General features: G+C 38.4%; 1 protein-coding gene across 1 annotated transcript in view; it reads right to left on the bottom strand.

Moving 5' to 3' along the window:
* LOC133652556 (phytanoyl-CoA hydroxylase-interacting protein) overlaps window positions 1-22,261 on the bottom strand; it is a 27,548-nt gene extending 5,287 nt beyond the window's left edge. The window contains exons 1-2 of the mRNA XM_062051440.1: window positions 22,079-22,261; window positions 10,936-11,109 (exon numbers count right to left, since the gene is read on the bottom strand). Of these exons, the coding sequence (XP_061907424.1) occupies window positions 10,936-11,103 (168 nt within the window). The 5' untranslated portion in view covers window positions 11,104-11,109; window positions 22,079-22,261. The remainder of the gene's footprint in view (window positions 1-10,935; window positions 11,110-22,078) is intronic.
* Between the last annotated feature and the right edge of the window lie 3,470 nt (window positions 22,262-25,731).

Below are 25,731 nucleotides of genomic sequence, written 5' to 3'. Positions count from 1 at the left end.
CCCAACACTGCGGCGCAAGTGTGATGATGTCACATTATCGATGGGAAAATGCATTTTTAGACAATATGATTTGCCTGAGTGGCTAGGAGACCCCGAGAGTAACAAGCGGTAGAAAATAGATTAGAAAGGACAAATAAAAAAAAACTAAACTTGAGACTTCCTGCGGGCCGGATTTTGGACGCTGGCGGACTGTATTAGGCTCGCGGGCTGTAGTTTGGGGACCTCAGCTCTAAACTTTATCGCTGCCGGGTAGTTTTTCCTATGCATTTATTGTCATATTTTCAGAATGTGTTTGTTCTATTTTTGGCCAAAGTAAGACAAAGAAAACAATTTGAAGTTGTCTTTATTTTTTAGTTTTAATGCCATGATTTAAATAGTCTTGTCCGCATGTGCACAGATTTCTTCCATGCGGCCCCTGAGCTAAAACGAGTTGGACACCCCTGATGTACAGTATTACAGTATATGTAACAGCTGCAGCAAATAAAAGAGCAGCTTAAAATAGAGAGTAGATCCAGCAGACATTATAAACAAAGGGAGGTACTGTATAGCTAACATAGAAGAGGTCGGACAAATAAATAAAAAAAAATTGAGACTTCCTGCGGGCCGGATTTTGGACGCTGGCGGGCCGTAGTTTGGAGACCCTCTACTGTTAGCTGACCTTTGCTAATGTTTATTTGCAATTTAGAATGCATTAAACAAAAATAAAATCCTATGTGTTCTTGTCTTACGCAGGGATTGCGAATGATAGGCAAAATAAATAAAAGAAGTGCAGTTCCCCTTTGATAATGATCTAGTATTCAAAAGAGTTATAACATTTTGTTGTATTCTAAAACAAATACCTTATTACCATTATTATTTATCTATTTATTTTTATTGTGATTACTTATGGAGTACATTGTGAATAAATTGAGAACAGGAAGAGAACAAAAAAGTTTAGCAACTGTTATGTAAAAGAAAAGGGGTAGGATTAAATAAGCTCTACTTCTTCCTACTCCTTTTCGAACATGTTGAAAAGAGAAACTGGAAATTGTGATGTATCATGTTGTATGCATGCATGTTCGAAATAAACTCAAACTCAACTCAACTTATTAAGAGTTGTACCAATTGAACTTTTTCACTTGCGATACAATACCAATATCAGAGCCTTAAGTATTGGCCAATACTGATATTAATACAAGTACATACCTTTATCATTTTATAGTGTGGAATGTTGAGTCAAGTGAAATTTGTCAGAGAAAAATGGCATGTATGAAAAACACTAACCTATTTATCATTAACTTTTTAAAATGGTCTCATGCTGTCTATGAAGTTGAAGTGGGGTGGTCATTTGTTTTTTTGGTGACACCTAGTGGCCACAATAATTGATTAAGGTAAGCATATGATGCAACAAGTTGAACGGTGCGGACACTTTTGTTACTGTACACTTTGTAATTCGCTTCTGCCTTGGAGACTTTGTATGTGTAAGTACTATGCAACTGTCATTATTTGATACTTATTTATATTAACAAATGTATTTTAGACTGCAGTATTGTTCAATTAAGAAACTTAATACATTTGTTTAGCTTGTATGCTGAACTGTTGTGTTGCTGCTATAGCCTACAATGTTTACCTAAATGACTTCACTAAAATAGAAGACCAACCTTGTGTACGGCGTGGCGAAGTTGGTAGAGTGGCCGTGCCAGCAATCGGAGGGTTGCTGGTTACTGGGGTTCAATCCCCACCTTCTACCATCCTAGTCACGTCCGTTGTGTCCTTGGGCAAGACACTTCACCCTTGCTCCTGATGGCTGCTGGTTAGCGCCTTGCATGGCAACTCCCGCCATCAGTGTGTGAATGTGTGTGTGAATGGGTGAATGTGGAAATAGTGTCAAAGCGCTTTGAGTACCTTGAAGGTAGAAAAGCGCTATACAAGTATAACCCATTTATCATTTATTTATTTACATATAGGAGGACATTTAGATGTTAACTGGCTGTCCAGCTTTGCATAAGTTAACACACTGCAGGAGTGCTTGTATCGGAGATTTTGCGCGCAAGTCGATACTATCCAATATTTCTTTATATCGTTTTTTTGCTGATATCAGCTCAATATCTGACGTAAGTATCAGATCGGGACACTCCTAACATAAATATCTGCTTGTCGCCTTGACTTATGATTTCAAAGCAAGTTATCCATCAGTAAAAAAATAAACTAAATATGATGTGATTTAGTGTGGTCCTGATACCAATTTTCGGTACTTTTCTAAATAAAGGGGACCACAAAAAATGGCATTATTGGCTTTATTTTAACAAAAAATCTTAGGGTACATTAAACATATGTTTCTTATTGCAAGTTTGTCCTTAAATAAAACAGTGAATAGGGATGATGTTTGATAAGAAATTATGGAGTTCGAGCCCATTATCGAATCCTCTTATCGAATCGATTCCTTATCGATTCTCTTATCGAATCCAGATAGGTTGTTGTTTGTGGAAAAAAACACAATATTTGGTTTAACAAATGCTCACTTTTATTTTATAAGAAAAAAATAAACTAAAATAAATAAAAAAATATTGACTGTTACCCCCCCTAAAAAAAATATATAGATATTGACTGTTGTTACCCAAAGTATATTAAGTGGGATTTTTCAGAAAAACAAATATATACAGTAACACAAAAACAACCTTTCTCTGTGATCACTATAGGTGTATAAATAATAATATAGTGTTAAAAAAAATCTGTCCCTTGGGCACAAAACTGAAAATAATACAGCTCTCCAAAAAGTGCACTTCTGCTGCTATTGGAACATACTAACTACACACACAGGCAGACAGCTAACAAACAATCCAAGACATCTAATAAAGTTCCAAAGCAGATTAATCCATTTAGGCTCTTTATTGTTGTTGATCTTGCTTTGTCTTTTCCTATCTTTACTTTTATCTTGCACTGGACTGTTATTTTATTTATTTTTTTTAAACTGAAATACACACAATGACAAATGTATAAGCTATGTGATTCAATTAACATACTCAAATTTAATACACAATATGTAAATATTAGCTTCACACAAATATACAGTACTATCATCAAACAAATACTTCTGAGTGTTGAAACTATTTCGATGGTGGAAATACACGGCTGGCAGCCATTTTAAGTCCTCAAAACATCCATTGAAATAGTGCACAAAAATTGTTTTTCAATAAACATCTTAGTATCAAATTTAACCACTTTCCACCTTAATATTGAGTTACATAAACAAGTTAAACAGTTACTTACAGACTTATCTTTTCCAAGGCTTGTAAGAGCTAACACAACTTGTCTACTTCTCAATTGTCTCATGAACGGAACAGACGTTGCCAACCCGGAAGTGCCCAAACTAATGACGCATAGTATTTTCATATCGCCACAAGGTGTCAGTAAGAGTCTACAATCAAATGGGCATAACATTGCCGTCCCAAAGGGCATTTCCTGTGGGAAGGGATTCGTTCCCAGGGATTCGAATAAAGAACCAACTCTTTTTCTTTACTATAGTGGCCTCGATAACGGGAGCCGGTTCTCAAAAAGGGATTTGAGTCCATGGAATCAGTTCTTTTCTTATCGAACAACCGGGAGAACCGGTTTCGAACATCATCCCTAATAGTGAGCATACAAGACAACTTGTCTTTTAGTAGTAAGTAAACAAACAAAGGCTCCTAATTTAGCTGCTGATGTATGCAGTGACATATTGTGTCATGTATCATTCTAATATTTTGATTAAAAAAATTATTAAGGACAAGTGGTAGAAAATTAACTATTAATCTACTTGTTCATTTACTGTTAATATCTGTTTATTTTGTCTTTTAACATGTTCTATCTACACTTCTGTTAAAATGTAATAATCACTTATTCTTCTGTTGTTTGGATGCTTTACATTAGTTTTGGATGATACCACTAATTTTGTTATCAATCCGATACCAAGTAGTTACAGGATCATACATTGGTCATATTCAAAGTCCTCATGTGTCCAGGGACATATTTCCTGAGTTTATAAACATAATATAAATTTTAAAAAAACAGTATAGTACCGAATATGATTCATTAGTATCGCGGTACTATACTAATACCGGTATACCGTACAACCCTAATGTGATTATACATTTATATTTATATAGCCATAACTGTGATGTGGTCCTCAATGAAAACCAGTTTGACACCCCTGCTCGAGGTACCTCCTGACTGTGAGGCACATCTCCATCTTAATTCCCCATTTACATTTCAAAGGGAATTCAAAAGTAGTTGTTGAATCAACCTTTTCTCTCCATAGGTTTTGCATTAGTACTTATCCACTTCAAGGCCAAGCGACTGTAACTAGGAGACATGTAATCAAATCAGCTGTGTTGTTTTGGCTCAGACCTTATACTCCCAGGTCTGTATAACCATAGCAACGCTGATGATGTAACTTTGTTTGTACCCTTTATTCTCCATCCAGGAAGATAAAGACAAACCCTGCATTGGCTTTTCTAAAAAATAATATTTTCTCGTAATAAATTGCTTTTTGGTGTGAGATGAGATGCCAACGAAAGAAAAACAATCTAAGCCTATAATATTATTATGGCGTGTCATTGCAATCGCTGACTTTTTGGATTGATTGATTGAGACTTTTATTAGTAGGTTGCACAGTGAAGTACATATTCCGTACAGTTGACCACTAAATGGTAACACCCGAATAAGTTTTTCAACTTGTTTAAGTCGGGGTCCACTTAAATTGATTCATGATACAGATATATACTATCATATATACTATCATCATAATACAGTCATCACACAAGATAATCACATTGAATTATTTACATTATTTACAATCAGGGGTGTGGAGGGGGGGGGGGGGATATGGACATCAAGTAGTGGACAGAGAGAGAGAGAGAGAGAGAGAGAGAGAGAGAGAGAGAGAGAGAGGGAGAGATCAGAAGGCATAAGAAAAAGTATCTGCATTTGATTGTTTACATTTGATTATTAGCAATCCGGGGAGGGTGTTAGTTTAGGGTTGTAGCTGCCTGGAGGTGAACTTTTATTGCGGTTTTAAAGGAGGATAGAAATGCCCTTTCTTTTATACCTGTTGGGAGCGCATTCCACATTGATGTGGCATAGAAAGAGAATGAGTTAAGACCTTTGTTAGTTCGGAATCTGGGTTTAACGTGGTTAGTGGACATCATGCGAACATGAATTGCAGATTAAGTCCAATATTTTTAGCTCCAATTGATGTTTGGGCTGGGAAAACATACAGTGACATGTCGCATATTCCAGCAACTAATGAGCTGAGGCAAAGCTCATTTCTTTCTATTTGTGTGAAATAGTGTTGTCCCGATACCAATATTTTGGTACCGGTACCGATACTTTTCGGTACTTTTTTGTACTTTTCTAAATAAAGGGGATTACAAAAAATTGCATTATTTGCTTTATTTTAACAAAAAATCTTACAGCACATTAAACATATGTTTCTTATTGCAAGTTTGTCCTTAGATAAAATAGTGAACATACAAAACAACTTGTCTTTTATTAGTAAGTAAACAAACAAAGGCTCCTATTTAGTCTGCTGATGTATGCAGTAACATATTGTGTCATTTATCATTCCATTATTTTGTCAACATTATTACGGACAAGTGGTAGAAAATGAAATATAAATCTATTTGTTCATTTACTGTTAATATCTGCTTACTTTTTTCTTTTCTTTTTTAACATGTTCTAGCTACGCTTCTGTTAAAATGTAATAATCACTTATTCTTCTCTTGTTTGATACTTTACATTAGCTTTGGATGATACCACAAATTTAGGTATCGATCCGATACCAAGTCGTTACAGGATCATACATTGGTCATATTCAAAGTCCTCATGTGTCCAGGGACATATTTCCTTCTTTCTTTCTTTCTTTAGTTTATTTCGAACATGAACACAATTACAACACAATACATCCCACAATTTCATATCATTCACTTTACATCATGTCCGAAAAGGAGTAGGAAGAAGCAAAGCTTATTTAATCCTACCCCTTTCCCACTTTAGAGCGTTTACAAATATATACATCATTTACTGACCTTTTAATAATAGAATGACATCTGTGAAGTAGTATATACAACAGTTTTGTATATATAGTATATACAACAGTTTTGTATTATGTAGTTAATTAATTCAGTCATTATTATTTATTATTCCTGAGTTTATAAACATAATATGAATTTTTTCAAACCGAAAGAAGATGTTGTGATGCCAAAAAATATTGATGTAATCATAGTAGTATCGACTAGATACGCTCCTATACTTGGTATCATTACAGTGGATGTCAGGTGTAGATCCACCAATGGCGTTTGTTTACATTTTAACGCCGGTGAGCTACGGTGTGTAGTGAAGCATGTTTAGCTATTCCTCGTCCTGCAGGGATGATACTTGTAAGAAACCTACTTTATTTGTCGCCATGGAGGCCAGGATTAATGATTTAGAAGTCGCTAAAACACTGCCGACTGCGAATGGATGTTCGCCGCTAGCTAGCTAGCCATGTCTTAAAGCAGTGGTCCCCAACCTTTTTGTAGCTGGGGACCGGTCAACGCTTGAAAATGTGTCCCACGGACCGGGAGGGAGGGGGGGATTTATTTTTTTTATTTTTTTTCAAAATGAAATACAATCATGTGTGCTTACGGACTGTATCCCTGCAGACTGTATTGATCTATATTGATATATAATGTATATATTGTGTTTTTTATGTTGATTTAATTTTAAAAAAAATATATATATTTTTAATTTTTTTTTAATTACATTTCTTGCGCGGCCCGGTACCAATCGGTCCGCGGACCGGTACCGGGTCGCGGCCCAGTGGTTGGGGACCACTGTCTTAAAGCACCTCTTCCTGAGGGTGTTTCAGTGTTATAACTTCACCTTTATCGTTACTTTTTAAGCCAAAATGTGTCCGTTCTCCCTTTTCTGTCTACACACTGTGTCTGCTTGTAAGTACTCCGTGATTGTGCACTACTGAACATGCTCGTCTGCTCGTAAACCAGCAATCACACGACGTGACGCAGACGGGGGGTTTGGGCGGGTGTTACTTTTCAGAGGCTGTATAGTACCGAATATGATTCATTAGTATCGCGGTACTATACTAATACCGGTATACCGTACAACCCTAGTGTGAAACGTAATGACCTCTATCAGGTAGCCATGTGATCGCCAATGTCCGTCTGTTAGTTCGTTAGTTACCAATAAATTTGAATCATATTCGGGACTATACCGCCTCTGAAAAGTCGGCAGTATTTTAGCTACTTCTAAATCACTAATCCTCGCCGCCATGGCGACAAATAAAGTACGTTTATAACAAATATCATCCCTGCAGGACGAGAAATAGCTAAACATGCTTCACTAGACACCGTAGCTCACCGGCGTCAAAATGTAAACAAACGCCATTGGTTTATCTACACCTAACATCCACTGTAATGATACAAAGTACAGGAACGTATCTAGTCGATACTACTATGGTTACGTCAATATTTTTTGACATCACAACATCTTCTTTCGTTTTGAAAAAATGTATATTATGTTTATAAACTCAGGAAATATTTCCCTGGACACATGAGGACTTTGAATATGACCAATGTATGATCCTGTAACGACTTGGTATCGGATTGATACCCAAATTTGTGATATCATCCAAAACTAATGTAAAGCATCCAAACAACAGAAGAATAAGTGATTATTACATTTTAACAGAAGTGTAGATGGAACATGTTAAAAGAGAAAGTAAGCAGATATTAACAGTAAATAAACAAGTAGATTAATAAATCATTTTCTACCACTTGTCCTTAATAATGTTGACAAAATAATAGAATAGAAAGCATGCTATGTCATCAGCTAAATTAGAAGCCTTTGTTTGGTTTCTTACTAATAAAAGACAAGTTGTCTTGTACGTATGTTCACTATTTTATTTAAGGACAAACTTGCAATAAGAAACATATGTTTAATGTACTGTAAGATTTTTTGTTAAAATAAAGCCAATAATGCAATTTTTTGTGATCCCCTTTATTTAGAAATGTACCGAAAAATATCAAAATCATTTTGGTACCGGTACCAAAATATTGATATCGGGACAACACTAGTCCAAAGTGTACCCCTTCTCTCGCCCAAAGTCAGCTGGGCTAGGCTGTGGCTCATGACCCTGTGCATGATAAATGGTGCAAAGTTAATGGATGGATAATGTCTGACTCACAGCCACTCGGTGCAGAATTGAAGCTGCATTCACTCTGTGATCATTCAGGCAGTGCAAGTCAGACTGCAGATAGAAAGCGGCCTGCAGCTAAAATCAATACAATTTAGGAGTAATCGACTGTCGACAGTCTCCATTGTGTTGGCGTCAAATGAGTTAAGAGTGCACATTGGAAGTGATGAACACAATAATGGTCTGTGTTGAATCTGTATTTGTGAGTGCTTCAAAAAAAAAAAAAGGTCCAGGTGAGTCACTCACTGGCCTGCAGCTGTGGACTGCACTTGTTTTTCCTTTTGCTTCAATTGGAAGTGACTGAGAGGGCGCAACCGCTGTGTTCTGTGCTCAGATTAGTGTGGAATGTCCGTAACCTCAGCAGACCTCACAGAAGCACACATTTACTGTCTTATTTTTATCCTATTTATCATGTATCCCAACTGGGCTAAATTGGTTTGGTTTGCTGTTGTGGTTTTTATATTGTATTTGCACTACAGCATTGCTTTTCAACTGGTGGCCCGGGGGTCCAATCCGGTCCGGAATGACACCATACCGGCCCCCGAGTTCAGTTTAAAACTTGGGAGACAAACTTTTTTGCAGCAAATTCCTAAAAACAAGAGAGTGCTTCTGATGTATAGAGGAACTTGGACCACTGTAAACTCATCGGCAGATCCTTGCATTGACATTTTAATCTTGCTAGCAAATATAGAACACTGGGGTTCAAACTTGTGATTGACGTAACTGAGGCGTTCCTCAAGGCACGATTTTAAGTCTTTTTTTTTCAGTTCCACATTTTTTTTCTGAAGTGATTAATGTAACCAAGATGTTGCTGTAGCTTGTTTACTTTAGATGTCAGTAGTCATTTGTTCAAATTATTTAGTTATACTAGTGGTGTTCCTCAAGGTTCTATTTTAGGTCCTCTCTTTTTTTTTTTACATCCTTTGGGCTATTCAACTGGTGGCCTGCGATTTCGGTTAAAAAAAAACCCTGTGATCTACAGGATCATTTTTTTACTCTGTTTCTCTATTTATTCTATCACATACAGTATACAAAACCCAAAACCAGTGAAGTTGGCACGTTGTGTAAATCGTAAATAGAAACAGAATACAATGATTTGCAAATCCTTTTCAACCCATATTCAATTGAATAGACTCCAAAGACAAGATACTTAACGTTCAAGTTAAAAAACTTTGTAATTATTTGCAAATATTAGCTCATTTGGAATTTGATGCCTGCAACATGTTTCAAAAAAGCTGGCACAAGTGGCAAAAAAGACTGAGAAAGTTGAGGAATGCTCATCAAACACTTATTTGGAACATCCCATAGGTGAACAGGCTAATTGGGAACAGGTGGGTGCCATGTTTGGGTATAAAAGCAGCTTCCATGAAATGCTAAGTCATTCACAAACCACGATGGGGCGAGGGTCACAAGAACAACATTTCTCAACCAGCTATCGCAAGGAATTTAGGGATTTCACAATCTAAGGTCTGTAATATCCTCAAAAGGTTTAGAGAAACTGGAGAAATCACTGCACGTAAGCAATGATATAACGAACCTTGGATCCCTCAGGTGGTACTGCATCAAAAAGCGACATCAGTGTGTAAATGATATCACCACATGGGCTCAGGAACACTTCAGAAAACCACTGTCAGTTACTACAGTTTGTCGCTACATCTGTAAGTGCAAGTTAAAACTCTACAATGCCAGGCGAAAGCCATTTATCAACAACACCCAGAAACACCGCTGGCTTCGCTTGGCCCAAGCTCATCTAAGATGGACTGATGCAAAGTGTAAAAGTGTTCTGTGATCTGACGAGTCCACATTTCAAATAGTTTTTGGAAACTGTGGACGTGGTGTCCTCCGGAACAAAGAGGAAAAGAACCATCTGGATTGTTATAGGCGCAAAGTTCAAAAGCCAGCATCTGTGATGGTATGGTGGTGTATTAGTGCCCAAGGCATGGGTAACTTACACATCTGTGAAGACACCAACATATGTTGCCATACAAGCAACGTTATCATGGACGCCCCTGCTTATTTCAGAAAGACAATGCCAAGCCAGCGTGGCTTCATAGTGAAAGAGTGCGGGTACTAGACTGGCCTGTCTGTAGTTCAGACCTGTCTCCCAGTGAAAATGAGTGGCGCAATATGAAGCATAAAATACGACAACGGAGACCGCGGACTGTTGAACAACTTAAGCTGTACATCAAGCAAGAATGGGAAATAATTCCACCTGAAAAGCTTCAAAAATTGGTCTCCTCAGTTCCCAAATGTTTACCGAGTGTTGTTAAAAGGAAATGCCATGTAACACAGTGGTAAAAATGCCCCTGTGCCAACTTTTTTGCAATGTGTTGCTGCTATTAAATTCTAAGGTAATGATTATTTGCACACAAAAAAAGTACGTTTCTCAGTTCGAACATAAAATATATTGTCTTTGCAGTCTATTCAATTGAATATAAGTTGAAAAGGATTTGCAAATCATTGTATTCCGTTTTTATTTATGAATTACACAACGTGCCAACTTCACTAGTTTTGGGTTTTGTATAATCTATTCCAATGAATCATTGCTATTTATAACCTACTCTATTTAGGTTATTGTGGCACTCGTTTGGTTAAATCTGGAACCTCGGGTACAAAATGTCATGCCACCTGATTTGTGCGGGTATGACAATAAAGTTCCTGAAATCCTTACATCAATTTGTCAGGGCAATCTGCAAATGGAATGGTTTCCAGGTGTCGTGTCTCACCCGGTGTTTAAAGCGGTTAGGGTCCCCGCACTCCTTGCGACTCAGGTCAATGAAGAAGTGCGTGGCTCTGCTCGTGTCCTCCGAGGTCATGTCCCACATGATGCGGAACGAATCGCACGTCACCTCGCATATTTGGATGTTGCACGGGGTGGAGAGAGGGGTGTCCATTTCTGTCTGGGGATAAAGGAGGAAATCACAGCGGAGAGGGTGTATCATTCTTGAAAACATTTCCATGAAGATTACTGTCACATCCTCACTAACATAATCTCTTGAGCTCTGTGAGTATTACAAATTTAGACATGCCTGCGCTGCAGCATGTATACGTAGACGTATATTGACCGAGTTGCAAATCGTTCAGATGGTGGAGTGGCCGTGCCAGCAACTTGAGGGTTCCTAGTTCGAATTTAGCTTCGGCCATCCGAGTCACGGTTGTCTTTGGGCAAGACACTTCACCCACCTTGCTCCTGATGGGCCTTGCATGGCAGCTTCCACCGTCAGTGTGTGAATGGGTTAATGTGACGTATAATGTAAAGCGCTTTGGGTATCGCGCAAGTGTAATCAAGTGCTATACATATATATACAGTCGTGGTCAAAAGTTTACATACACTTGTAAAGAACATAGTGTCATGGCAGTCTTGAGTTTCCAATCATTTCTACAACTCTTATTTTTTTGTGATAAAGTGATTGGAGCACATGCTTGTTGGTCACAAAAAACATTCATGAACTTTGGTTCTTTTATGAATTTATTATGGGTCTACTGAAAATGTGACCAAATCTGCTGGGTCAAAAGTATACATACAGCAATGTTAATATTTGGTTACATGTCCCTTGGCAAGCTTCACTGCAATAAGGCGCTTTTGGTAGCCATCCACAAGCTTCTGGTTGAATTTTTCACCACTCCTCTTGACAAAATTGGTGCAGTTCAGCTAAATTTGTTGGTTTTCTGACATGGACTTGTTTTTTCAGCATTGTCCACACGTTTAGGTCAGGACTTTGTAACCTTCTAAAACCTTTGTTCTAGCCTGATTTAGCCATTCCTTTACCACTTTTGATGTGTGTTTGGGGTCATTGTCCTGTTGGAACACCCAACTGCGCCTAAGACCAACCTACGGGCTGATGATTTTAGGTGGTCCTGAAGAATTTGGAGGTAATCCTCCTTTTTCATTGTCCCATTTACTCTCTGTAAAGCACCAGTTCCATTGGAAGCAAAACAAGCCCAGAGCATAATACTACCACCACCATGCTTGACGATAGGATGGTGTTCCTGGGATTAAAGGCCTCACCATTTCTCCGCCAAACATATTGCTGGGTATTGTGGCCAAACAGCTCCATTTTTGTTTCATCTGACCACAGAACTTTCCTCAAGAAGGTCTTATCTTTGTCCATGTGAAACTTTTGATCGCAACTGTATATATTTATAAATATATACTGTTTTTACGCAGGAGGGGATCTTAAACACTATTTAGAATGGATTCAATTACATAATCATATTATTGACATTCAATTATGTAATCATATTATTGATATTTCTTATATTATTTTATTTCTCCATTTGTTTTTTTTATAATATTACTGGCATTAACAAACATTTTTTTTACAAACATTGTAAAAATAAAATTAAACAAAAAACACAGCAACAATTATGAACTATGAGCAAAAATGCACAATGTGAAGAGAAAAGAAACATTGACATGAATGATGGGAGATATGATACTAATATTAGATTTACTGTATATAGCGCTTTTCTAGAGCTGAGAACCCATAATTCATTCATTCCACGTTCAATCTAATTCCAGTTCCAATAATGGCGATGTGAAAAGCAGTTTTTTATTATTTTTTATTTTGCAACTTTATGAAAACTAGAAAATCACATGCATTAGTGCCAGGATGTTTCTGTCTATTACTGGATTCATCTTAGTCTAGTCAGGGAGGTGACCATGAACCTGATGGTTAGAACTACAGCATTCCTCTGAGGAGAGAGGAGAACCTTCCAGAAGGACAGCTATCTCTACAGCAATCCACCAATCAGGCCTGTATGGTAGAGTGGCCAGACCGAAGCCATTTCTTAGTAAAAAGAAATTGCCAAGATGTTCCTGAAAGACTCTCAGACCATGAGAAACTAAATTATCTGGTCTGATGAGACAAAGATTAAACTCTTTGGCGTGAATGCCAGGCATCATGTTTGGAGGAAACCATGCACCGCTTATCACCAGGCCAATACAATCCTTACAATGAAGCATGGTAGTGGCAGCATCATGGGGATGATTTTCAGCGGCAGGAACTGGGAGACTGGTAAGGATAGAGGGAAAGATGAATGCAGCAATGTAGAGAAACATCCAATATGAAAAACAACACTTCCCATCTAACTTGATGGAGCTTGAAAGGTGTTGCAAAGAGGAATGTGCGAAACTGCCCAAAGATGTGGCATCATATTCAAAAAGACCCTGGGCTGTCATTTCTGCCAAAGGTGCATCAACAAAGTATTGAGCAAAGGCTGTGAATACTTATGTACATGTGATATTTTTTTAATTTTTGATAAATTTGAAAACTTTTTGTAAAAAAAAATGTTCACATTGTCAATAATGACTATATTCCATTTTGGAAAAAGGCTGTAACATAACTAAATGTGGAAAAAGTGAAATATTCCCGGGTGCACTGTAATCAATAGACGTGTATGTAAACATGTGACCGGCGGTATCAGTGACATGATGCAAAAAGAGACAAAAATAACTATTACTGGTCAATATCTCAGACAAACTGAATACAAACCAATTGCCCTTTCATCAGTAGATCTACTTTCTTTTTGTCTCCAGCTTTTTATGGCCTTAATAGACATTTCTCGTCATTCTGCAGCATGAGACGCTTCCAGGTGATTTTTATAACCAAATACATCAATCTCTAAGTCGCAACGTGTAAGCGGCAACTCTCCATCTCGCCTTTAAGGATTAACAACTAAGCTCTGCTTCTTCCTACTCCTATTTGGACATGTGTGATGCACTTCCATTTTCTACAGCTTGTCCCTCTTGGGGTTGCAGGGGGTGCTGGAGCCTATCTCAGCTGCATTCGGGCGGAAGGCAGGGTACACCCTGAACAAGTCGCCACCTCATCGCAGGGCCAACACAGATAGACAGACAACATTCACATTCAACTTCCATGTAGGAAATAGTCAGACCAATGGCAGGTATACAAAACTACCTTTATGAGAGAATGATGCGGACACGTTTGTTACTGGATACTTTCTAATACGCTTCTGCCGTGTACAATCTGTATCTGTAAGTAATATGCAACTATGATTGTTTGGGGTGTCCAGATCCGATATTGATATCAGATATCAGTCTGATATCAGCAAAAAAGAAAAATATTGGATGATATCGACTTGCATCTAAAATCTAAGATACAATCAGCCCTACAGCGTGTTTACTTGTGCAAAGCTGGACAGCGCGTTAACATCGAAATGTCCTCCAATAAGCACACAAAGTTGGTCGTTTCCTGTATTACGGTGAAGTCATTTACAAAAGGTGAACATGGCAAGCTATAGGCTACTAGGAGCGAGCAGCTACACAACAGCTAGGAACACAATAGCACTCAAGCTAGACATATAGAATAAGTGTCCTTAATTGCACGATATTGCAGTTTAAAACACAACATTTGCCAATACAAACAAATATCAAATAATTATTAGTTGCATGTTAAAAAGTTGTCAAGGCAGAAGCGTATAAGAAAGTATCGGCATCATTCAACTTACTGTATCATGATCTTAATTTAAAGAAATTTTAAAACCACTAGATGTCGCCAAAACACATATTTACACTACACTTTAAAAAGCATAAATTTGTCATAAAGTTATTGTTGTTTTTTTTAATAATTTCACTTGATCAAATCTTTCCTAACATTGCACTCTATAAAGTAAGATAATAGGATTGGATTAAGTTATCCCATAATGGGGAAATTATGTGGTTCCGGTGCAGATACAAAAAGTCCACAAGAAATAAGGTAAACACACATTAAAGACTTTAAAAGAGCACAGAGCTGATGCAACAGAATGCCACTTCAGTGGCGCTATTTCGACATATAGCTACAAAAGTATAACATAATAAAAGTATCTAGGCTACAATATTTTATGGAATATCATATCGAACTGATTAGACTTAGACTTAGTTAAGTTAAAGTTAAAGTACCAATGATTGTCACACACACACACTAGGTGTGGCGAAATTATTCTCTGCATTTGACCCATCACCCTTGATCACCCCATGGGAGGTGAGGGGAGCAGTGAGCAGCAGCGGTGGCTGCGCTCGGGAATCATTTTTGGTGATTTAACCCCCAATTCCAACCCTTGATGCTGAGTGCCAAGCAGGGAGGTATTGGGTCCTATTTTTGTAGTCTTTGGTATGACTCGGCTGTGGTATGAACTCACAACCTACCGATCTCAGGGCGGACACCCTAACCACTAGGACTTAGACTAATTAACGATCCACAAGGGAAATTGTTCAAAATCAGGATTTTAATATCAGGATCGGCCAACACTGGCATCGAATCAAAAGTGAAAAAGGTGAATTGAGACACCTCTAATAATTATTTGAAACTTGTTTATATTGACAAATGTGGTGTTTTAGACTGCAATATTTCTCAACCAAGGACACTTATTATGTACGTCTAGCTTGTGTGCTTAGCCGTTGTGTAGCTGCTAGCTCCTAGCAGCCTATAGCCTACCTTGTTTAGCATTAAAAGATTACAGTTGGTACAAAATGCGGCTGCTAGACTTTTGACAAGAACAAGAAAGTTTGATCATATTACGCCTATACTGGCTCACCTGCACTGGCTTCCTGTGCACTTAAGATTTGTGACTTTAAGGTTTTACTACTTACGTATAAAATACTACACGGTCTAGCTCCAGCCTATCTTGCTGATTTATTGTACCATATGTCCCGGCAAGAAATCCGCGTTCAAAGAACTCCGGCTTATTAGTGATTCCCAGAGCCCAAAAAAAGTCTGCGGGCTATAAAGCGTTTTCTATTCGGGCTCCAGTACTATGGAATGCCCTCCCGGTAACAGTTGGAGATGCTACCTCAGTAGAAGCATTTAAGTCCCATCTTAAAACTCATTTGTATACTCTAGCCTTTAAATAGACCCCCCTTTTAGATCTGGACTGGTATATACTGTATGTTGGTACACTAGCACCTCCAAAACCCTCAAATCTAGACTCCAAACATCCCAGAACAAGCTAGTCAGGTTACTTTTAGACCTCCACCCCAGATCACACCTCACTCCTACACACTTCTCCAAAGTGGGCTGGCTCAGGGTGGACGACAGAGTAAAACAACTTGCACTGAGCCTAGTCTATAAAATCCGCTACACCTCCCTGATACCGAAGTACATGTCAAACTACTTCCATAACGTAAATGACCACCATAACCACAACACCAGGGGGAGCTCCCCAAACCACATTAAACCCAGATTCCGATCTAACAAAAGTCTTAACTCATTCTCCATCTATGCCACATCCATATGGAATGCGCTCCCAACAGGTATAAAAGAAAGGGCATCTCTATCCTCCTTCAAAACCGCACAAAAAGAACACCTCCAGGCAACTTCAACCCTTGACTAACACCATCCCACCTCCCCGGATTATAAATAATCAAATGTAAATAATCAAATGTATATACTTGTTCTTATGCTTTCTGAACTCACTATGTTCACTGCTCGCTGTACATATCCTACCAAGTCAGACCTACACTGTTTCAATGTCCATTTCTCTGATGATGCAATTGTTGATGACTGAAGTACTGATATCAACCAAACCTAACCCCCCCGTCCGAACGCCCCCCCACCCCCCATCCACATCCCACCTCCCGGATTGTAAATAATGTAAATAATTCAATGTATATACTCTGATGATTAACTTGTGTGATGACTGTATTATGCTGATAGTATATATTTGTACCATGAATTGTTTTACGTGGACCCCATAGTTGAAAAACGTATTCGGGTGTTACCATTTAGTGGTCAATTGTACGGAATATGTACTGTACTGTGCAATCTACTAATAAAAGTTTCAATCAATCAATCAATCACTCCGACAATATTATGCTAGATCCACTCGACATCCATTACACAGGTCGCCCAGGGGGTCCCCACATCTGCGGTCCTCTCCAAGGTTTCTCATTGTCCCTTTTGGGTTGAGTTTTTCCTTGCCCTGATGTGAGATCTGAGCCGAGGATGTCGTTGTGGCTTGTGCAGCCCTTTGAGACACTCATGATTTAGGGCTATATAAGTAAACATTGATTGATTGATTGATTGATTGATTGATTGATCCTTTGTTAATGACTTTCCGACGATACAAGAAAAAACAACCATGTGTGGTTTATTCGAGGACATCTAGATGTTAACTGGCTGTCCAGCTTTGCACAAGTAAATGCGCTGCAGGACTGCTTGCATTGGAGATTTTAAATGCACTATCATCTTTTACTTGATATTTCCTGCTGACATCAGACCGATATCAATATTTCCTTGAGGGCACGTGCATGTTTCCTTTTATTCCAACCCGGCCAAACCCTCCAGCACTGAGCATTATGCATATGCGCTCCTAAAAATAACCCGCTAACAATCGTAACGCGCTCATGACGCCGCATTAGACGCGGACAAAGGCGCTTTCTTTTGGCCGACCGTGCAGTCTGCTGAGGTGTTGTCCAGTCACGGCGTGATGGACAGGCTGCAGCGGCTCATTAAAGGCCGTCAACTGTGAAACGTGCGAGTTAGCTCGTCCTCGCTCATGAGGCCTGCAGGGGAGAGAGCTAGGCTTGCGTCACGCACGTGTGTTTCCACGCAGCTTTATTCAAATACTTTCAGGAATAGAATGTGGGCCAACAATAGGGTCTCACAGGACAGTCATCAAAAGCTCGGTGTCTGCGAGTGCTCCACTTTAAGATGTGAGCACAGTTCAAACGCAGGTTTCCAAACCACACACACAACCCTGCTGCCCTCATTTGTGCATCTGTCTGTGAAAAAGGAACGAAATGAGCCAATTTTCGGCAAACTTTAATAGCCAGCTGCTCGGAATCAGGCAATTTAGGTCTGTCTGATGACTCTGGCAGAAAAACACCTCATTAGTGTAATTATTTGTGTGCGCATCACACCCAGTTCAATTCTAATGCACACGCACACACGTACACACTTCACACTGTGTAGCGTATGAAGCAACTCAGGTGTTCTTTTATGTTGATTAGAATTATTGCTAATGACATTGATTATTGCACCTTAGTTTCTTAGTTTCGTTGCACCATACATTCATGCTTCTTTTGTACTGTTAGTACAAAATGTACTTCTTGAAATCCGGCTTTTCACATTTAAATTTGAATCGGTACTCAATGGTACCAATTGTTGCTACTATTGCTTGTTCAAATGCGTGTGTGGTGAATTATACCGTGTACCATTTTCTTATATGACTGTGAGCTAGCAAGTGTTTGTATTTGGTCACATAATCCTTTAGAGGATTATTCTACTAAGGAAATATGCCCTTAGATAGCTTCAAAAGTGCACAAGTCCATCACAAACTCTCCAGAGAGTGGTGGCTCTTGCCCCCAGGAAATTGGAATCCTACAGGTATGCAGGTTTGGATTTTAGGAGTGATAATAAAAACATTAGCAACATCTGGTCGGAAGCCCCCACAGGTAGGAGTAGATGATAGGGGTGGGAGGTCACCCAAGTCAAACTGATCAAAGGAATAATGTCAGGGAAGGATTGACTGGCCGGCTCCAAGGCTTGAGTTACAAAGAGTGGGGGTCTCCGGGAAGGGGTATTTAGTCAATGTGGTCCGATAGGACATCAGAGGAGTGATCAGGCCCATCTCCTGGAATTTGCAGTTCCAGTCTGAGGCTCGCTGAAACAAATAAAGCTTTTTGTTCCACGATTCCTTGTTGGCGTCTTCTTAACTAATCACCCATCACATGACCAACAAATATACAACATGTGAATAAATGTTTTTTGAAAAATATATTGAATATTTTATATATATTTTTTAATATTATATATTTTAATATTTAATATTTTAACTCTGAGCTGTGCTGTTGTTATCTTGTTTTCTTACACTTCTGTGTCTCATTTGCAAGTCCTGTATTGTACTGTATTTGACTTTGCATGCAGTTACAAGTCCAAGACATTGAATGGCAGTAGTGTATGGGCTACAGTGGGTTGCTATAGCCAGGAAGTATTATGTTGAATGCGCCAGTCTTTTCTTCAGTTGAGTGTTTATACTATCAGTATTGTACTTATTACACACCAATTGTTTCATTGTAACGTCCATCTTAAGTTTCCAAAAATTGAAGGAGTTGAATTTGCCATGTAAAAATCGCTAATGCGATTCGGTAGCATGTCTATTGGAAATCCAATGCAAATTAGCATCAAGCCAGCACATTTTGAAAAACGGAACCTTACTGTACTTTTAGGCGTATTCGCCCTGCTTTGTTGACATGGAAAATTGTGTTATTACCGAGAGGCGGTCTGAGCTCCTGACTATTTGTTTCCTCCCCAAGTACTTGAGCCGGTGCCGAGTTTTCAAACGGGCGTGGAGAATAGTGTACCTCCGTTTTCGTTTGTCTACGCAATTTATCTCATAAGAAGTAATGTAAATCCAATATATTAATTGGATTTGCATTAGTTTTTAACATTAACATACAACACCTTGTATAGAGAATGATTACAGTTTCATAAGTAAAAAAAACAATGTAAACTATGTATAAATGACAAATGAACCTTTATTGAACACTTTTGTTGGCGCAGACGGCGATGAGCAGTGATGAAGGAGGGGAGGCAGAGTGGCAGAGTCATGTATAAAGAGAGTATGGCCGACTAAAAAACAAGCGCCATGTTTGTTACCAAGGACACGTCGTTTTGACGTTAGTTTTTCTGACGAAATAAACCAAAATAATACATTATAATACAGTATGGTTCTAAACATACTCCAGCTCATAAACTTACAATAAAATATATTATTATTTTGTTTTTATTTGACGCACTCTGCTGCTACAGCAATCTTTCTAAAATGCATCTGAGGGTGCAACTCTGGTGGCTGCCTCCAATGTATTTGTAATCACTGTATGTGTCACTCATTTTGTATTATTATACCGGAGCTTTTTTTTTGTAACATGGTGAGTGAATAAGTGTAGTTTTGTAGCTATTTCCCCATATTTCTGCACAATAGCTAAGATATGGTAAAACTGGCGAGCAGTAGAGAATATGGAGTGAATACTGGTCCAGAACATATTTAGCTTTTTTCATTATTGACGTATTGCTTGCTACTTTATGTTGTATATTTTTCATATGAGAATTTAAGTTCAAATTATCATTTATTATTACACCTAAAATGTGTTTTCTTTTACTCTTTTAATGTCCGTCTTTTTGTATTTGTGTTTGATTTTCTCTTCTGCTGGTATCTAATAGCATTATTTTAGTTTTACTGAGATTCAAGAACATTCCGTTTTTGTCAAACCATTTCTTAAATGTATACATATTTATTTGTATTAGCTAATTTTTACATAATAAATTAAAGATAAATGAATACATCAATTTATTGTTGTTGTTGTGTCTGTTAAAGTGTCAATAAGGTTTGTAAAATCAGAAAGATGATCATTTTGTGAGTGTCCGTGTACACCAGGGATCCCCAGACTTTTTGACTCGGGGGCCGCATTGGGTTAAAAAAATTGGGCCGGTGGCCGGGCTATATATATATATGTATATCCATCCATCCATCCATTTTCTTCCGCTTATCCGAGGTCGGGTCGCGGGGGCAGCAGCCTAAGCAGAGAAGCCCAGACTTCCCTCTCCCCAGCCACTTCGTCCAGCTCCTCCCAGAGGATCCCGAGGCGTTCCCAGGCCAGCCGAGAGACATAGTCTTCCCAACGTGTCCTGGGTCTTATATATATATATATATATATATATATATATATATATATATATATATATATATATATATATATATATATATATATATATATATATATATATATATATACATCAGGTCAGGAAAAAACACAGAGGCTATTTCATCCCTACAATCCTGTTTCGCAAGTTTGCCTGCTCACCAGGGGATTTTTAAAAATCCCCTGAAGAGCAGGGAAACAGGCTTGTAGAGATGAAATTGCCTCTGTGTTTTTCCTGACCTAACGTATATCCCGCTCTACCCCGGTATTGAGCACTGTATAACGGATAACCTCGACTATATATATATATATATATATATATATATATATATATATATATATATATATATATATATATATATATATATATATATATATATATATATATATATATATATATATATATATATATATATATATATATATATATATATATATATATATATATATATATATTCCGAGCGCGATGATGTCACGTAATCTATAGGAAAATGCATTTTTAGACAACATGATTTGCCTGAGCGGCTAGGAGACACCGAGAGTAACACGCGGTAGAAAATGGATTAGAAAGGACAGATTTAAAAAAATAATATTTAAAAAAAATGTTCTTTTTTTTTTTTTTACTAGGGACTTCCCGCGGGCCGGATTTTGGACTCTGACAGGCCGTATCTGGCCAGCGGACCGTAGTTTGGGGACCCCTGGTGTACACTGTAAAAATTTACCAGTATTTCACAGCATTTAACAGTATTTTTTTACAGTAAAATACTGTAATCAAAATTTTACCACAACATTACCAAAAAAATGTGTGATACCCTAATATTTCACGGCAATTAACTGTTATTTCACAGTGAATTTACTGTGAACATTACTCTGAGCGTAACACAATTTTTAGCCAGTGAATTTACAATAACCGTTTTTATAGTAATGACATAAGTGTGAAGATGAACAAACAAGCTCCAGTGTTAGTGAACACAACTGGAGAAAATATTAACACCCGAAAAAAATAGTGATTACATAAAGTGCTAAATGCTATATTTAGTAAAATAGTGGTATGAAAGACTCGGAAGGGCAGAGAATAATGACACCAATTGCATAACATCACATCTGCACTATCTGCCAGGTCAAACACAACATAAACAAACCTTCCTGCAACTTTATAGCCTGAATTGGTTGTTTTTGTCCGCTGTCTTACATGCACTTGTAGAAAAAAGATGATCATTCCTTACATGTATGATGGAAGACGAGTTGTTTCCTTTTTCCTGCTTCTGATTCTCCTCCAGTGCGCCCTGATAGATCCCCTCAGAAGAACTGATTAGGAGGTGAAAGCAACACAGTAGCTCCTCATTCTCCCTCTCTTTTTCCCTCTCCCGTGCTCTCCGTCTGTTTCTTGCATCCGTGCGTGTGTGTGTGTGTGTGTGTGTGTGTGTGTGTGTGTGTGTGTGTGTGTGTGTGTCACACAAACACTTTCACCCCCGCCCCCTCCATCACCTCCCTCCTCCCAATCTCTTTTTTTTTGTGTGTGTGCTTAGCTGTGGGCTTGAAACATGATGTTTATTTGCTGCACATGATGCGTTCAGTGCTAAAAAGAGAATAGCCAAACTGCAAGCTCATCAGCATGTGCACACACACACACACACACACACACACACACACACACACTCACTCCCCCGCCTTAAGTGATGACCCCAGGCGCTCTGAACTGACTTTCGTAATAAATGAATAAATGCAAAAACACTGCATGTCATGTCCCATTAAATACACTGTAGAGTATGTGCCAACTACAATACGCCATATGGACCTACTCCACAGGGCATAACCCCGCCCCCACCCCGGCCCTCCGAGCCCATCCTCAGGCGAGCGATGCCCCAGTGTAAACCCAGACTAAGCAGATTTCAGCTGGCATTAGTTGTAAGAGAGATGTGTTTGGTGCTGCTTCCTGCTCTCGGGGCAACGTTTAGGATTAAAAAACATGTCAAGAGACCCCCTTCTCAGATTAATGGCTATAATCTTCTTTCAAACAATGGACAAACAATACGGAAAGAGGCATCGACATATAGTATTATTTGCAAACACAATTATTGTATGGTGTGCATTTCATTGGGTATACCTGCACAGTAAAATGTTGTGATAATAGATTTGTTGATTTAGTTCATTTAAAAAGGGACAATACATATTAATAAATATGTGACATTACAGAAAATGGCTAGTTTACATCTCCAGTCCCTCTGCAAGTAAAATAAATACAAGCCCATTCAAAACGTAGAGTAGACAGATTCACAATATTAAAATGTAATATCCCAAGTGTCAAAAGTGCTGTTGTAAACACTCACTGCTACAAATGTACTTTGTAAATTACATGAATACATAAAACAATTGAAAACAGCCAACTACCCATAATATAGGCATTTTAAACATCATATCATTGTCTCCCAAAACATTATTAGTTAATGAGATCATTAGAGACAACAATCTAAACGTCCTTGGTCTCAGTGAGACTTGCCTAAAACCAGATGACCTTTTCCCACTTAACGAGGCATCTCCTCCTAACTATACAAGTGCACATATTGCCCGTCCCCTTAAAAGGGGTAAAGGAGTCGCACTAATATCCAAGGAAAACCTTAGCCTTAGCCCTAACCTAAGTAATAAATATTAATCATTTGAGGTGCTTACTATGAGGTCTGTCACACCGCTACCTCTCTATCTGACTGTTATCTATTGCTTCCCTGGGCCCTATTCAGACTTTATCAGTGAATTTTCAGAGTTTGTTGCTAAACGAGATAATATAATTATAATGGGGGGCGGTATAGCTCGGTTGGTAGAGCGGCCGTGCCAGCAACTTGAGGGTTGCAGGTTCGATCCCCGCTTCCGCCATCCTAGTCACTGCCGTTGTGTCCTTGGGCAAGACACTTTACCCACCTGCTCCCAGTGCCACCCACACTGGTTTAAATGTAACTTAGATATTGGGTTTCACAATGTAAAGCGCTTTGAGTCACTTGAGGAAAAGCGCTATATAAATGTAATTCACTTCACTTCACAATGGGGGATTTTAATATCCATATGAATACCCCCGTCAGAACCTCTGTGCGTGGCACTCCAGACTATAATTGATGGCTGTGGTCTTACACAAATAATAAATTAACCCACACATCGCAATGGTAATATGATAGATCTGGTCCTTGTTCGGGGTGTCACCACCTCCAAAGTTATGGTACTCCCGTACACTAAAGTAATTATATTATAACATTTGAAGTTCTGACTCATTGTCAACAAGCTACTAATAACCAATGCTGTAGCAGCCGTAACATTAATTCTGTCACAACTACGACTCTTGCTGGCCTACTGCCTTCGGTAATGGCACCATTCCCAAATTATGTGGGCTTTATCGATAACCTCACTAACAACTTTAACGATGCCCTGCGCAACGCCAATGATAGCGTAACACTGCCGAATCTAAAAAAGGCCCCTTAAAGTCATACCCCCTGGTTCACGGAAGAAACCAAAGCTCTTAAACTACCATGTAGAAAGCTGGAACGCAAATGCCGTGCAACTAAACTTGAGGTTTTCCATCAAGCATGGAAAGATAGTTTAATAACTTATAAAAACGCTCTTACCATAGTTAAAACTAATTACAACTCCAATCTCATCCGACTCAATAAAAACGATCCTAAATATTTGTTCAGTACAGTAGCATCGCTAACCCAACAAGGGACTCCTCCCAGTAGCTCCACCCACTCGGCTGATGAATTTATGAAATTCTTTACCAAGGAAATTTAACTCATTAGGAAGGAGAGTAAAGACAACCCGTCCCAGGTCCAATTGGGTTCTATTAACGCAGATACGAATGTATGTACCAATAAAGCTGATTCTGATTCTGATTCTGATGTACCATGGATTTTCCTCTCCAAAATAATCTCTCTATTTTTGAAGAAATAACATTAGAGGAACTCCTGCGACTTGTAAATGGGACAAAGCAAACAACATGTTTACTTGACCCACTTCCTAGGAAACTTATCAAGGAGCTGTTTGTAATATCAGGACCATCAGTGCTAAATATTATTAACTTGTCACTTTCCTCTGGTATTGTTCCTCTAGCATTTAAAACAGCAGTTGTTCATCATCCATAGTCGTCTCTTCCAGGGTTTCTCGTTGTTCCCATTGGGTTGAGTTTTTTCTTGCCCTAATGTGGGATCAAAGTTGTTGTGGTTTTTGCAGCCTTTTGAGACATTCGTGATTATGGGCTACCGTATTTTTCGGATCATAAATCGCAGTTTTTTTCATAGTTTGGCCGGGGGTGCGATTTATACTCTGGAGCGATTTATGTGTGAAATTATTAACACATTACCATAAAATATCAAAAAATATTATTTATCTCATTCACGTAAGAGACTAGGTGTATATCAGCAATCGTCACACACACACGTCAACCAATAAAAATTTGGCAGAAGTGCATTGTGAAAAAAAAGATGCTACCTGCTACTACTTCCGTATCTATGAAAATTGATAATTTCAACATTGGCGGTAATTTATAAAAACTGAGAAGGGCTGAACAAAAATGGCACCGAAAAGAAAATCATATACTGCAGGTTACAAGCTGGAAGTAGTGAAATATGCAGCTGTTGTTCACTATTCTTTATTTATTTTAAATTGCCTTTCAAATGTCTATTCTTACTGTTGGATTTTATCAAATAAATTTCCCCAAAAAAATGCGACTTATACTCTAGTGCGACTTATATATGTTTTTTTCCTTCTTTATTGTGCATTTTTGGCCAGTGCGATTTATACTCCGGAGCGATTTATAATCCGAAAAATACGGTATATAAGTAAACTTTGATTAATTGATTGTGGGCTGTGTATCATAACTGTCATTGTCCAATGTCCA

The sequence above is a fragment of the Entelurus aequoreus genome, linkage group LG06 (genome assembly GCF_033978785.1).
Source record: "Entelurus aequoreus isolate RoL-2023_Sb linkage group LG06, RoL_Eaeq_v1.1, whole genome shotgun sequence".
Classification (NCBI taxonomy): Eukaryota; Metazoa; Chordata; class Actinopteri; order Syngnathiformes; family Syngnathidae; genus Entelurus; species Entelurus aequoreus.
Note: the sequence above shows the minus strand (reverse complement) of the source record. Positions and strands in the feature narration are given on the sequence as shown.